General features: G+C 36.3%; 2 protein-coding genes across 2 annotated transcripts; both read left to right on the top strand.

The window, feature by feature from the left end:
• The first annotated feature begins 3 nt into the window (after window positions 1-3).
• hcst (hematopoietic cell signal transducer) lies at window positions 4-5,286 on the top strand. The gene is made up of 5 exons (XM_056762009.1): window positions 4-380; window positions 1,027-1,092; window positions 3,325-3,345; window positions 3,461-3,592; window positions 3,686-5,286. The coding sequence occupies exons 1-5, from the start codon at window positions 332-334 to the stop codon at window positions 3,727-3,729; spliced, it is 312 nt and encodes a 103-aa protein (XP_056617987.1). The 5' UTR covers window positions 4-331; the 3' UTR covers window positions 3,730-5,286.
• Window positions 5,287-8,575: 3,289 nt separating this feature from the next.
• tyrobp (transmembrane immune signaling adaptor TYROBP) lies at window positions 8,576-10,227 on the top strand. The gene is made up of 5 exons (XM_056762008.1): window positions 8,576-8,743; window positions 9,094-9,126; window positions 9,215-9,373; window positions 9,458-9,522; window positions 9,722-10,227. The coding sequence occupies exons 1-5, from the start codon at window positions 8,698-8,700 to the stop codon at window positions 9,776-9,778; spliced, it is 360 nt and encodes a 119-aa protein (XP_056617986.1). The 5' UTR covers window positions 8,576-8,697; the 3' UTR covers window positions 9,779-10,227.
• Window positions 10,228-15,546: the final 5,319 nt, after the last annotated feature.

The following is a 15,546-nucleotide window of genomic DNA, read 5'->3' as shown; positions in this document are numbered from 1 at the left end:
CCTACATAAAGGAAAAGATTAAATTATAGCTTTAAATTACATTCATATATAATTTAGGGCAGAAAAAAGCAACATAATTGTCCCCCTCGATTTACACTGTATAAAGAGTGTATAAACGGAAACTTACTTTTTTCAGTTCCCATCTTATATGGCTAATTTCAAATCATTTTTGTATATGTAAAAAAATTATGTTGTATAAATAAATTTTTCCCAACTTGGTGCTCTACCAATTTGGGGGCAGTCGGAAAATGATACTCAAAGGCTACACCAACTCAAATGGCTCACAAGGGGAAAACATTGTGGGCTGAGACGGTTAACACTCCAATGACTGATGTCAGTCAAAATCGAAGGTGACTCAATCGCAGCTCATCTCTCCACTGGTAAGTGCTGTATATGCTACTCTTCATTGTTCTTAAAAAGCTAAAATATTGCTTATAACATTGCACCTGTGACTTATTGTAGTAGAGCATAGTACTGTATTGTATTAGAGTCGACACAGTCACGCAATAGTGAATGTTTTTTTTTCTAGGATTGGTGTTCTTATTTATGCTAGCTTCAAACACTTGCCTCAAACCGCAATAAAACTCTGCACATTTCACAGCGTGTGTGATATTCCGTGTGCAGTATTAAACAGGCTTTTGTGTAATTTTAATAAAGATGTATTAAGTTTTAATCTGTGTATTATCGCCGCATCATCACAGATCACGTTTGCATAACTTGTCAAATGAAAAAACATGTATAAATGAAAGTGTTTTTATTGGAATGTCAACAAAATGATAGCAATACTGTCGCACTAATAACTTTAATGCTATTTTAATGAATGAAAGGAAGTGTATGTTAATGTTTCATTTTAGTCGATTGCAAAGACCCGCTTTCCTTTAAACTATTGCATATGACTGCAAATAAGCTGCAGTAAATGTTGAGTTCTGTTAACGCTATAATAGTGCAAAATATATTGTTTTTACATTAATAGGATAAATGCATATGCATGTTTCATGCCTGAACTTTCTGTTCTTTTCTCAAAAGGGCACAACAATACACAGGAAATGACAATCAAAGGTCCTCTTGCTGTTTTGTTCGTTTTGCTGATAGGTGAGACTTTTTTCCACCTCTCTTTTCTCACCCCTCTGCTAGTTTGCGACCACTAAGCAAAAAATGTGTGTTTTGCAGCAATATCCTGTTCATTATTGTGTGCACATTATGGGGGTGCATGATAACTGACAGCAGACTGGAAGAGTGTTTTTCATGTGTGTTGGTTTCCTCATCTAAATGACTCGCTGACACCATTTAGCAGCAGGAAGGTCTTTGGTGTTTTAGGTCATTATGTAATATTTATCTGACAGGAACTGCAAATATTAGCTGTGATTACATTTTGAGTTATTTTGTGGCATAAAGTAGATTTTACTGCTAAATTTTATAAAAAACCTTTTATTTATCTAAGAATTTATAAGAAGCTTTATTCATTTTTATACAGTATCTCACAGAAGTGAGTTTAGCCTTTACATATTTAAAAAAAAATATTATATCTTTTCATGTGACAACACTGAAGAAATGACACTTTGCTACAATTTAAAGTAGTGAGTGTACACCTTGTATAAATGTGTACATTTTCTGTCCCCTCAAAATAACTCAACACACAGCCATTTATGTCTTGACCGCTGGCAACAAAAGTGTGTACACCCCTAAGTGAAAATAAGTGTCAATATTTTGTGTGGCCACCAATATTTTCCACCACTGCCTAAACCCTTTTGGTCATGGAGTTCACCAGAGCTTCACAGGTTGCGACCAGAGTCCTCTTGGACGACATCACGGAGCTGGTGGATGTTATAGACCTTCCGCTCGCCTAACCAAACCCGGAAACGCGTGAAATGCTCATTACATTGAACTCTCTACCGAGCGCTTACACAGATACACAAGGAAGCGTTTGATTTTGACTTTGATAGACCTTCAAACGCTTACGTCTGTATCTGTGTATCGGGTTTGGTTGCGCAAGCGCTCGTAAGGAGCCATTCGAAGACATATCCGATGAGCTTGGAAACATAATGGCCAATCAGAGGTCTTTCATAATCTGTTCAACAGCGCTCAAAATGATATCGGGAAATGCAAGTATCGTCGAATTTAATACCGACTTGTACCGAAGTTTAGTATCATGACAATACTGACTAACGTTGGATCAGTCCATCACCTTTTCCCTCAGCTTCTTTTGGGGTCGTTATCATGTTGGAATACTGCCCTGCGGCCCAGTCTCCCAAGGGAGGGGATCATGCTCTGCGTCAGTATGTCACAGTACATGTTGGCATTCATGGTTCCCTCAATGAACTGTAGCTCCCCAGTGCCAGCTGCACTCATGCAGCCCCAGACCATGACACTCCCACCACCATGTAGGCAAGACACACTTGTCTTTGTACTCCTCGCCTCGTTGCCGCCACACACACTTGACACCATCTGAACCAAATAAGGTTATCTTGGTCTCATCAGACCCCAGGACATGGTTCCAGTAATCAAAGTCCTTCATCTGCTTATCTTCAGCAAACTGTTTGCGGGCTTTCTTGTGCATTATCTTTAATAGAGGCTTCCTTCCGGGACGAAAGCCATGCAGACACATTTGATGCAGTGTGCGGCATATGGTCTGAGCACTGACAGGCTGACACCTTCCACCTCTGCAGCAATCCGGCTACATCTGAACCACAGTCACGTGCATGCCCTGCCACCTGCGGCTCCCTCAACGCAGCAAGGGATACCCATCCCTAATGCATTGGATGTATGGGATTTAAGCACGCAGAAGAAGCGCTTTCGCTGCCGGTTTTAATGCCTGTTGAACAGCTGTATGGTCTTGGCCACCGTGCTGGCTCAGTTTCAGGGTCTTGGCAATCTTCTTATAGCCTAGGCCATCTTTATGTTGAGCAACAATTCTTTTTTCAAATCCTCAGAGAGGTGCCATGTTGAACTTCCAGTGACCAGTATGAGAGCATGAGAGCGATAACACCAAATTTAACACACCGGCTCCCCATTCACACCTGAGACTTTGTAACAGTTAAGAATCACATTGTACCGAGAGGGAAAATTACTAACTGGGCCCAATTTGGACATTTTCCCTTACCTGTACTTTCTTTTGTTGCCAGCGGTTTAGACATTATTGGCTGTGTGTTGAGTTATTTTGAGGGGACAGCAAATTAACACTGTTTTGCAAGCTGTACATTCACTACTTTACATTGTAGCAACGTGTTATTTCTTCAGTGTTGCACATGAAAAATATAATAAAAAGGGATGTACTGTAAATATTTTATGTATTCATTATATTTTTCCTTTTGTGTGTTATGTAAGCTGCGGTCAATGCTACAGAAGGTAAGAATTTCTATCTGTTTTTAAATCTATTGTAATTATTTTATAGAATTTTATTGGAATCTACTGTAATTCACTGGGTACATCACAAATCTAAACAGCTATATCTTTCCCATAGACAGCGGCTCATGTTATGGAATAAGCCCTGGCACTGTAGTGGGTTTTATATTTGCTGATGTTGCCCTGACGGTCCTGGTTGTTTGTACCACATACTGGTATGCCAGCAAACGCAGACAAAAGAGGGAAAACGGTAAGACCTGATGCATACACTAACAATTGTCTGATAACAAGTGTGAAATAGAAAGAGAAAATGTAACATTCACATATTCATGTGTTTCTTTAGCTGATGAAGTCTACATGAATGTCAGAGCAAACTGCAAATCATGAAGATCTTTGGAAGACTGACATGAACAATTCATTCAATAAGATTTTTTCGGACATGATGTAATTAAATAAGGTTACTATCATTTATTCCATGTAAATAAGAGACAGTGTTTCATACAATGTCTATGTCATGAAGAAATCAGCATGGGTAGGCTATTTATGTTATTTCAAACCTGTAAAAATGACTTTGTTCCGATGAATACAAAGATATTTTGAAGAATGTTAGTAAGTTTCAGTTCCAGGACATCATTGAATAACATAGTAGGAAGTATTAATGGTATTCAAAGGAGCCTGAGAACTCTTTGTTTCCCTAAATTCTTTAAAATATATCATTATGTGTTCAGCAGAACAAAAACTATATTTTTTTGCCTACTATGGTAATGGAGTCCCAGAACTGAAAATTGCTAACATTTTTCCAAATATCTTTCTCTGTGTTCACTGGAACAAAAACATTTATTCAGGTTTGAAGCAACCTGCCGGTGAGTAAATTAATTTTTGTATGAACTGTTTAAATGAAAATGGAAAGGATAAAAAATGTATAAAATGAAAGGATCAGAAATAGGAAATCATTCAATGTCTTAACAGCAATAAATACATAACTCTGTAATTTTGTGGGTAATTTAGGTGCCATCTTTTTATCCTACTGAGATTAGTTTTTTTTTATAAGAAACCTTCTATTTATGTAACAAAAAATGCTGTGGGTCCTTGTCAGAACAAGACTCTATGTAGACCCCATATATCACACATGTTTGGAACAGATTTATTATATAAGGAAGTCTATAATTGAATCTGTATCTGCCTCATCCTTTTACCACAAGCCATTGATAATATTTTACCTAATATAATACAAAAATTGGCTTTAAGTTTCTATATTGTATGTGTTCAGTGCAGTGCTGGAAATGGACAAAGTTCTGGACGGACTCTAGTTGGAGAGATAGTTTCTAATATTAAACCACACATGCAGAAAATCCATCTATATTTATGTATGAAATTAGCATTTGGAGGCCATAACGTGGATAAAAGATAGAGATCCTGTACTTTTTGAAGTGGAGCGCCCCCTTACAGATCTTAAAATTCATTTCCAGCCCTGGAAAATGCAGATTTGTATATGCAGTTTGACAATTGTGTTATCTAATGATCTTAAACTGTTGCAATCAATTCTCTTCTTATCTGATAACTGACCACAAGAAGAGATTGTTTCTGGCTGCTGATCTGCCACATCTCTTATGTGCCTATAAGTGTTATTGGCCACTTTTGGCTTCTGTCGTTTGTGTGTCAGTAAGGAACATCTGTGTTGTTATGTTGCTATTGTGACGAATGAGTGTAGTGAGTGCTCTGGAATCTCCTGGAAATACTTTGGTCCAAAACAAGCACCGGACTGTGACTCTTTACAAAAAAAGAAGAACAACAAGGAAAAGATTCAGCACAAGGGAATTTTTACCACATAAATGACTTCTTCAGTTGTATGCAGACACGGAATCTACACTTCACTTCTACACACTTAAATCCACATACTGTTTTTTTTTATGCCATTCCAATAAAGAATATCACACTTCTGTAGCCTCACTGTGTTGTCGTGCTTTATAAAACAATAAATACTTTTTTCATGTATTTGTTAAATAGTATATAGTAATAGTATTAGACTTATTTCGGGTCAAAAGCCCTACTTTATACAGTAACAAGACAAACAGAGATGATTTGTCTGGACTGAACCTTGCGAAGTAACCTGATCATTAAACCACCAACATTAAAATAAAAATATCAGAACAACTTCGGAAAATTCACACACCTCATAACACATCCTCATTTATGAAGTTGTTGAAGTGGGACAAACTGTAGATTTTGTTTCTGAGGTTATCAGTTAATGGCTTTAGTAGTCACATCCTGTGCTGCGAGGCCATTAACCACAACAACACCCAAACAAGTTCCTCTAACTGGCCTCTTGCTCTTATACACCTAAATTATGAGTAAATGAAACTTCGTTGGTAAGAAAGCGACAAATGCACAAATCTTGGTTACGCTTTACATAAAGGTTCCCTTTATTAATGTGTTCAAATAACGATTAATAAGTCATTTAAATAAAAAGGGATTCTAGCGAAATACCTGCCGAATAGTGAGCCATTTAACTCACAAATTATAAATGCTTAATAAAAGTGAATACTTCACTGACATCCACTTTTCTATAAAGTGCACTTTCATGGGTTGTCAATACTTCTAAATATATGATTCACATCAGAGATGCAAGCATTCTGTTTCTACAATAAATAATAAATAGATGTTTTCTGGTTTTGCTTAACTGTTGAAAGAAATTGAATCATTAATAAAACATCGTGAACGAACAAGTTTACAACAACTTTGGTGCATTTAGTGTTAAAAAGTGATCAAATGTTTGGATAAGCATCATGATTTGAGTTCTAAATGGCTCACTATTTGGCAGGTTTTTCGTTAGAATCCCCTTTTTATTTACGCAGTTATAACTGCTTTATAATAGATTTGAATTTGACTTATTAATCATTAATGAACACATTTATAAAAGCTTTATGAAGGGAACTGTAAGGTCAGAGCCAAGATGTCCCGACCAGAGACATTATTCTTCTCCATGGAAACAAAGAATGTTTCTAAGCACAGTGGGAACCTAGACCAAAGGGGCGCCCTCTTCATTAAAAACAACGCACCCACTCCTGATCAAAGAGCATCTTCTCGAGAAAAGACAGAGAGCATCTCTCAGTACAGTGGGAGACCTGAACCAAAAGGACACCTTCCTTTGAGAAACAACGGACTTCCTCCAGTACAGCAAACTCCCTACTGAGATAAGATCTACATCTCAAACGATGCCTACCCTTGAATCAAAAATGCTCACCTCACCCTGAACTCCCAACTGGTCCATTCCTCCCCTCTCACTCAACGCAGGACACCCAAAAGCTCACCCATGGACCTTACACAAGAAAAGAACACTACACATACACACAAAACATATGCATGTTTGGTATCATCCAAAAGGTCTCTGTAACTGGTGTATGTGGTCTCACTCCCATAACAAAAGAATGTAACGACAAAGTCTTGCAAGAACTAAGCAAACTTTCCTCAGTACTGGAACATGTCTCACACATTTGGTTACTCTCACCAATCACCTACTGTATGTAGATTGTGTACAGCCCCTGCAATCACAAGACCCAATCCAAGCCAAATCCAAGAATTTCCATAATGTTTTGTTCTGGTTTGGTATTTAAGGATGGTTGGCAAAAATATAAACAATTGTTGCTTGTGATTAGGTGTTAATAATCTAGGCCAGGTGATCTCAAATGGGGGTACGCGTACCCCCAGGGGTACTGCAGGGGGTACGTGAGAGAAACTGACATTTAGGAATAAATCATGAAAATTATGATAATTGTATTTATATATGAAATTATGACTACACAAAGATGCATACAAATAAATTAATACATTTAGATATAATAACTTTTTGACTCTCATTTGACTGTATTTTAAAGTAAAATGTTGTTGTCTGGTCAAGATTTGAAAAAATCATATAAAGGGGTACTTAAGACAAAGTTTGAGAACCACTGATCTAGGCTGATAGATCCAACTATGAGATATGTTTTGTAGATCTTATAGATCTAAACTTTGAGTCCAGTTTCACTAGGTCTCTCTCCGTCAGGAACAAATGAAACCTGGAAATATCAACTCCATTGTGAGTCAATCCTTTAACCCAACCACCAGGGAGATATAGAGATGAAGGGAAGAACAGCAGGCAGGAGACGAAGTGATGTTAAATAGACAGACAAATGATTTATTGAATAATCTCAGTTGTGCGTTGATGCTCAGTCAAGCTCTGTCAAACTTCGTCTGACTAGAAATAGATTCAATATGTGTTTTTAACCATTCAAGATTATAGTTTCAAAACATTGTCTCGTGACATTATTATGGACCTTGAGATGGAGACCAACGGATAATCATGTCAGTATAAGACACAATACAACTCCCAATGAGGTTAAACAACAGGAAAGTAAGGAACAAATAATATGAATAGAAGTGAATGATAAAATAAAAGAATGAATAAATATTGTAATAAATGGGATAAATGAAATAGAATAATAAAATGAAATAAACAAGAAACAAGTGTATGTTTCTATCCAGATCTATCAAGGCTGACCAAAAAGGTGTGTTTAGCAATGTGTGGCAGGGGGCAGCCACCTAAATGTTACTGGTCTCTTACCTCTGGCAATGAACAAGACTGAGTTTGTGACCGTGAGATCCGCGTATAAACGGCCGGCACGAGACTAATTGACATGAGAATCGGATGAGTGAATATAGTTTAGAGTAAAGAGGGATAATCAAACATAAACCTTAATTACCTAATTGTATTTTTTTTAAATAAATAAGAAATCATGATATATCTAAATTGGAGTCAGATATAACAGAGGTGATTCAATGAACTTTGTTTTCATTCAAGTTTTGTTTCGCTAAACAAAGGAAAGACAAGAACACGTTGAAGCCTTTGCCACGCCTCTGGATACCGTCATTGAAGCAGAGGGTGGTCCCTTACAGAACCATAATGTAAAGTGTTACCCAAATCTGTGACCTATATGACCTGTAAGCACATTTTTAGGTTTAAGCTTTGTAGTATTTCAATTGTTTGGTTTTTATAAAAAGACAATTTTGTGTAAAAAAATTCAAAAGAAAATTACACACACTAAATTGTGATTTAATATGGTTTTAAGAGAGAGAGAGAGAGAGAGAGAGAGAGAGAGAGAGAGAGAGAGATAGAGTCTACAATGTTACCAGTCTACAAGTAGATAAACTCCGCCCTCTCATCTTTCAGTTCTGTTTTGATGGATGTTGATAAGTCATCATCACAGTGTTATTTAGCAAAAGATAATGTCCATATCATTTGCTTTGATATTCAGCGTGATCTAACCCTTTAAGACGTTGTTTTTTTAAGAACCCAAGCAATTCTCTTTTGTGTTCATTATGGGAAGGATTCTATGCTTAACTGGCCCTATGTTTGTATTATTTGGTGAGTAAACTTTACAATCATACCCACTTTTCAATTTCATTTTAAATTTAAATATATTATTTCTTCGATACAAACATAAGCATTTCAATGATTCATTTTGATATATTTCTGTAAAGCTTCCCTGTATTTGGACACTGTTTTATCTCTATGACAAGAACTTAAATCATAATATAATATCTATGAGTAAAAAATAAAATTACTGATCAGTGACTGCTTTCAGTGACTGCTGTCTTTTGAGCATACTTCATTTGAATATGCTTAATAATTAATGTAAGTAATCAGGATAAAATGGCTTTTACATATTGATTTACTTCAGAACATACGGTTCCTAATATTTTTTGCTTTTTTAGTTTCATCAGCAGTCTTAGTTGAGGGGGATCAAGGTAGTAATTCCTGTCTGCACACATCTCTGAAATACAGTTTAGTGTTTTTTTTTCATATTGTGCAAGTCAGTGTCTCTTCTGATCTCAGACTGTAGTTCGTGCTCTCAGCTGGAGATTGGAGTGGCTGTTGGGTTCATTACCGGTGACATCCTACTTACACTCCTCATTGCACTCTCAGTCTACTGGTTTGTGTCTCACCAGAAAAGGACAGGCAGTTCGCATCCACAGACCAGATGCTGCAGTCCAAGTACGTTCTGTATTTGATGTTTGTAGGAGAGATAGAATGCATGAGTTGGGATTAATAACCTATAGTATATTTTTATGATCCAAGGCAAAGCTTCAACTCTCCAGCCATCAATGAGATTGAAAACGACTGAAGAGGAATCACCTTATCAGGTAAGCAACTTCTTTAAATGTTAACATTGATCTAGTTCCTGTTGAAAACTACAAATAAAGCACTATTCATAAAAAGTATTGAATACAGATATTTAATACAGATTTTGGTTGAATTTCAAAATAATACTAGTAATCAAAATGCAAATGATTTGTTATATAGTGACGTTAACCATAAGCATATTGAAATGTTATTTTACAGGAGCTTTATGGTGTACAGTCAGACATATACAGTGATCTTCAGCAGTATCGGAAATGAAATCACATTAAAGTTTCAAGGTTTCCCCGAAGTGTCAGATCATCTTTTAAAAAGAATTGTAATCCTCTGGAGTGCTACAATGACAGCAATTATCAGACAATGAATAGTGATGTTCAGGGTTTCTTATTCTAAAATATGGTTGGGCGTAGCATCATAAACTGTAGTATTTTTTTGGACTTTGATGTGTTATGATCCCATAACGTGATTGTGACATATAAATATGTATATACAGTATATGATTTTCAGACATTTATAAAAGATGAAGAGTTTTGATGCACATAATTCCACTTTCAAATTCTTTTGAATTGATCTGCCATGTTCAAAATATACCTTCAGATCAAAACTAGTATATAGTACAACTAAGTACAACCTTAAGATCAAAACTAGTATATAGTCCAACTTTGTACAACAGTTTTTGTACCTATACAGAAATAAATATGTTTTATTAAGCTTCCACGATTTTTGACAATTCTTCTATTGCTGGCATAGCAGGGTGTAGATAAACAATGTAACCACCAAGATAATTTTTTTTAGCTAAGGAAGTGGACACCATGTGGTCGACCTATTTAGAAATCACATGACTGAGGTATGAATCATTTCAAACAAAAAATGAAGGACATAAAGGCCATAGACCTTTTGGCCAATGAGACATTTCTTGTTATGATTAATCCGTTCCTGAAAATGCTTCCTTAGGCATGCATGCACCTTATGTTTATACTCTCAATACATACACAATTACACAAAAGAGTTTTAGTGCAATGTTTTATTATTATTTATTGAATACCTAAATGATTAAAACAGAATAGTTTTTGACCTGGCTCATTGAGAGCTAATAGAAAGCAGTTGAATGAGGATTTTGTTTCAAAGAGAACTTTTACCCAAAACGAACATTTTTAATTTTCTCACCCTTCAGCCAAAGATGTGGGTGACTTTATTTGAAAACAGTTAAGTTTTTAGCTGATTTTATTGTTATGGTGATTCATGAAACTCCACAAGTGCTGTTTTTCTAGAGACATTTATATCATTTATCAAGAAAAAATGATAAGTTACTGTTCTTTTTGGGTCAACTACCTTCAGTATCCACAAGAGTGCAGTCTAATCTCAGAGTGTGTCCATATTATGTCACCTTAAAATCCTCATACCAGTTTTTCATTGTCTTATTTTGAAGCTGGCTTCAGTGTAATGTACAGTTCATCATGTAGATGTTGTCTTGTTGAATTACACCAGATTTTTTATTCCTTGTGCCCAACCAGTAGAACTGCATTAAATCCGAGATCTGAATATTTTGAGCAACAGTGACACATCTACAGGTGTAGACCGTTTATTTCTTCAGTGGTTTTCAAGACCTCATGCATGTTTTCCTCATGCAGGTTTTCCCCTCATGCATGTCTATCATCATGTGTCCCTAAGACAGACCCCTCAGGCTGTTTATCAAAGATCGAAAACAGGTTTTGATGGCGAAGAAACCCCTACCAGAGTTTTATCTCCGTGCAGCTTCAAAGCACCCCATTCAGATCATTCTCTGACAAAAGTCGACTAAATTACAATGTAGTATCCAAATGCTTTGAACTGTGTATCCAGCTTTTGTGGTGATTTTTAAGTGCGACAAGTTGTAGCAACAGGTGGAATGTTGGGGAAATGTACCACTAAGTGATACAATAAATGTTAAAGTATAAATACTGGCTGCACAACAGGTATTTCTGCATATACGTTAATTCTATTTTACAGCAAGTTTATTTGCATATGATACTCTTAGTATTTGATCTGCAGTTCTTGTTAGATCCAAACTAAACAGAGAATATTTTCAAACAATTAACAGTGGAATGACCACATTTCCTGATTCGGTCCAAAAGCTATTTGTTTGCAGGACACACGGACAAACAAAGAGGCCGTTCAGATGAAACTAGGTTAAGCTAATCTTTGAATAATCTTACATCAGGTTTTTTAAATAGGATTTCGAACACTTTCTTTTGCCTCCTGTGCACTATTTACTCAAACCCAGGCATGCTTGAAGAACTACACAGAGAGAAACAGCAGGAACATATTCAGAGACAGAAACCAATTATTTTCTGAATTTGGATTGGATTTGCTGAAAGTGTCCTGTGAGAGGAATTACACTATTCAACTAAGTCAGTTCATTTGTGCTATTGGGTGTATAACACACCACACCTTGTCATTCTCTCAACCTGTAGCTAAGTCTAAGCATTTTGCAGTCTTTACACCATGAAAAGCAGAATGTATTTCATTATTCTGGTGTAGACCTGGTGTTGACATATACTGTATTTAGATTGGACTTCTCTGACAGATTTGGCTCAGTTTTTATCTGGAATCTCTTTAGGAGTATTAAAAATATAAGACCACTTTAAGGAAAACACATCAGGTCATAGTGTTTGGTGTTGGTATGTACTGAGCAATAATAAAATAGTAGGTCAGTTGGGATATCAACTGACCTTGGGAACCAGCTTCATCAAAATACCTTAACTGAACCTACAAGCACAAAAAGGATAAAAAATATCCAAACCCCCTTTGAAGCTAAAGTATTTTAACAGAGCAAGGTCGGCCTTAACCATGTGTCACTTTCCTCTGCAGTGTGTCACTGCAGCTACTGTCTATTTAACAAAGTTCTTTGTTGATAATCGTCTATTCTGCTCTCCATTCTGTTAGATGTATGTTAAGGTTAAACCTAATATATAGGATTTTACTGAAGTGTATGTAGAGAAACTCCAAATTCTAGTTCTCGTCAATCTATCTATCTATCTATCTATCTATCTATCTATCTATCTATCTATCTATCTATCTATCTATCTATCTATCTATCTATCCTACCTACCTACCTACCTACCTACCTACCTACCTACCTAGCTATTTTTGGCGATTACTAACAATGTTTCTGTGCTACTTAAGACTGGTTTTGTTGTCCAGGGTCACAAATGAACATTATTATTCAGTACATACTGTAGCATTGTTTAGGTTAGGAGAGTTGATATTGCATTGATATTGAACTACTGTTAATTCCCCAATTTGTTCATCGAGTTGCAATAAGAGCGACTAGAATCCAGGCACTGACTACTATGTAGTCCACCCGTGGGAAAACTGAGTTGAATGTCAAATAAACATACAATTTTATTTGTAGGTAAATTGCTGCTACCTCTTCATAAAACTGATTTTCATGTTAACCATGTTATTACTCCACCAGCTACACAATTGTTGTTCTAATAGTTTACTTCACAAATATGTGGTATTCAGGGTACAGGGTGAACAAAGCCCTGAACACCTGTCAAGTCTATCTCACTTATGGTATTCATCCAAACTCTTCTTTTGTGTATGTTATGCTAAATACCAAATAGGCCTATTTCCCATTAATCCGATTATGTCAAGACGAATGAATGCAGTGCTGTAAAATCTTATGTGTTGTAATTAGTTTCTGCCTTGTTATCTTCTCGCCCTCCTCATTGCTATAACATGAGGCCTGATCCCCACATGAAGATTCGGCACCGTGTCAAATCAAACAAACTCTCTCCGTTTTAACACTCGGGTGGCGGATGTTGATAACAAAAAAGGAAACGCTGTGCTAATGGGAGAGGATTTTCATCTCTTATAACACAAGCGAATAGTGGTTATTTAGTCCTATTGTCTTTGTTGAATAACTGAGATGAGCTGATCGGTGTCATTTCAATGCAGCCTTTTCTTATTTTATTTACGAGATGTCACAAGTAAGTGGTCAGTGATGTAAGTGCAATAGTTCCTGGCAGTGTATTCTAACCCATTTGTCACTTTCTGAGGCACGGGTAAATGGATTGGATAATTTGGGCCTGATCTGCCCTGGCAAGTTTATGCCTGTCATAGTGTGTGCGTGAGGATATATATTTGTGAATCACGTGCATGTTCAGAGATGCTGTGTAAAGGTGTGTTGTGTGACTTAACTGCCAGTCAAAGTAGACTGAGCGAATACTTGTCACATTGATGATCCCTGGCCTGAAAGAATTCAGTAACAGGGTCAGTCGCTTATCTAGTTAGAATTCTGGAGCCGTGCAAACTGACAGGGCCTGAGGGTTTTATTCAGAGTGGTAACTATTCCTCACTCTCATTTTCCTGCCACTCTTTTATACGTTTTTACAGCTACAGAATTGCATAGAATAGTGCATTATGATGCAAATTGGGATGCACACTATACTTCATCTGTGGTATGTTTCATATAACTTTATAAAGTGTCTATCCTATGAAGTACAGATTTATGTTTGTCCATCAGAATTATATAAGCTTATTTAAGGAGATGGCCAAATGTGTTGCCCTTTTTCCGTCATTCTGTATACTGCTTTGTATTATTTAGACTCTGGATATGGCACTTTTCTTCACAGAGGATATTAAGAGCTATTCATAATGAGCACCGTACAGCGCTGTGTTGCTCTGCGTCACCAATAGCTGGCTAGTGACTGGCCACAAATTAGCCAGACAAGAAGCACATGGAGCTGAACGGGTGGCTGTGCTGTGGTAAATATGGGATAAGAGGAGATTCAGGATATGACACAAAAGGGAAAGATGAGTGTCAGAAGCAGGAAAATAGAGCAATGGATGGATTTAAAACCTCATCTGATGCTTGTGAGCCGAGTGCAGCAGGCCATGGACAGCACATCATGAAGGAATGGCTGAGGTTCTAGAATGACTCAGCATTGTGTAACATTGAGACGGATATTATGAAATTATATATGAAACAGCAACCTTTTATCTCATCTCTGCATCATTTTTCCGTGTTGTATTTTGAAATAAATGTAAATTATGGGCACATTTGTGTTATGTAACCAAGTCAGTGAGCCAATTGTACATTGATCAACGGTAAAACGCATTCTTTTCTATTCTATTTTATTCTACAGTGTAAAAACTTATATAAAAACGTTTGTATAAAACGATTTTTCATGAATTTTTTAAATATGTCAAAAACCTAAAATTACAGAAAAGACTGCAAATTTACTAGAAAAAATGTGAAAATGTATTTTTCCATATTTAGGGGATTTTTCTTACAGTGTATTCTATTCTGTTCTGTTCTATTTACAAACAACAGAGACATTAAAACTAATTGTTTTAGGAGAATGATCTTGACTGGTACCATGCAAATGCCTAAAGTATACTGTTGCCAAGGAAATCCTGGAAGCTGTACAACCTCTCTGATAAGAATGTTTTCAAGAACAGAATGTTATTCTCATTTCAGTGAAAGTGAAGATATTGTCGTTCCGAAAGAACTGATGGATCCAATGTGTTTAGATGAGATATGTTTTTGAAACGATTGCTGCTTTTTAGGGAGTTTGTGTGATTGATGGCTATGTTTTAATACTTAATTATTCTCTTGGATTATGTGTCCCAGAGATGCTTGCTTAAACATTGTGAAAATTAAATTTCATTACTGAATTATACAAATAATATTGAGAAATGGTAGAGAAGGTTGTGAAAAGTTAGAGAAATGTATTCCAAGTTCTATTTACATAAATACCATTTCTTAAAATTAATAAGACATCTTGCCACTGGCCCTGAGATTCTCTGAGTTTCTACAGAGATTATACACAATTGTTTGAAGCATTCCCATGAGGATACAAAGGAAGGGTGTAGGACTTCCACTTGTTCCTCTTATTGTGCCCAAAAAAAACAGATAAAAGTCAAACTATCCTTATCTTGATACGAGGGGAAAACATTTTCAAACTATGTGAACAATAAACATAAAGGTCATTTGTGGTTTTGTAAAGTCGGGGATAAATTATTTCTTCAAAACAGAATGC

Source organism: Triplophysa dalaica, chromosome 12 (genome assembly GCF_015846415.1).
Source record: "Triplophysa dalaica isolate WHDGS20190420 chromosome 12, ASM1584641v1, whole genome shotgun sequence".
In the NCBI taxonomy this organism is placed as follows: Eukaryota; Metazoa; Chordata; class Actinopteri; order Cypriniformes; family Nemacheilidae; genus Triplophysa; species Triplophysa dalaica.
The sequence above is the reverse complement of the archived record's forward strand: the minus strand, read 5'-3'. Positions and strand labels throughout refer to the sequence as shown.

Coding starts and splice junctions, on each gene's coding strand:
- hcst (XM_056762009.1), top strand. CDS start 332: ATGTCAGTCAAAATCGAAGGTGACTCAATCGCAGCTCATCTCTCCACT. Junction 3,346..3,460: donor TGCGGTCAATGCTACAGAAG/GTAAGAATTTCT, acceptor TCTTTCCCATAG/ACAGCGGCTCATGTTATGGA. Junction 3,593..3,685: donor CAGACAAAAGAGGGAAAACG/GTAAGACCTGAT, acceptor GTGTTTCTTTAG/CTGATGAAGTCTACATGAAT.
- tyrobp (XM_056762008.1), top strand. CDS start 8,698: ATGGGAAGGATTCTATGCTTAACTGGCCCTATGTTTGTATTATTTG. Junction 9,127..9,214: donor CTTAGTTGAGGGGGATCAAG/GTAGTAATTCCT, acceptor TTCTGATCTCAG/ACTGTAGTTCGTGCTCTCAG. Junction 9,374..9,457: donor GACCAGATGCTGCAGTCCAA/GTACGTTCTGTA, acceptor TTATGATCCAAG/GCAAAGCTTCAACTCTCCAG.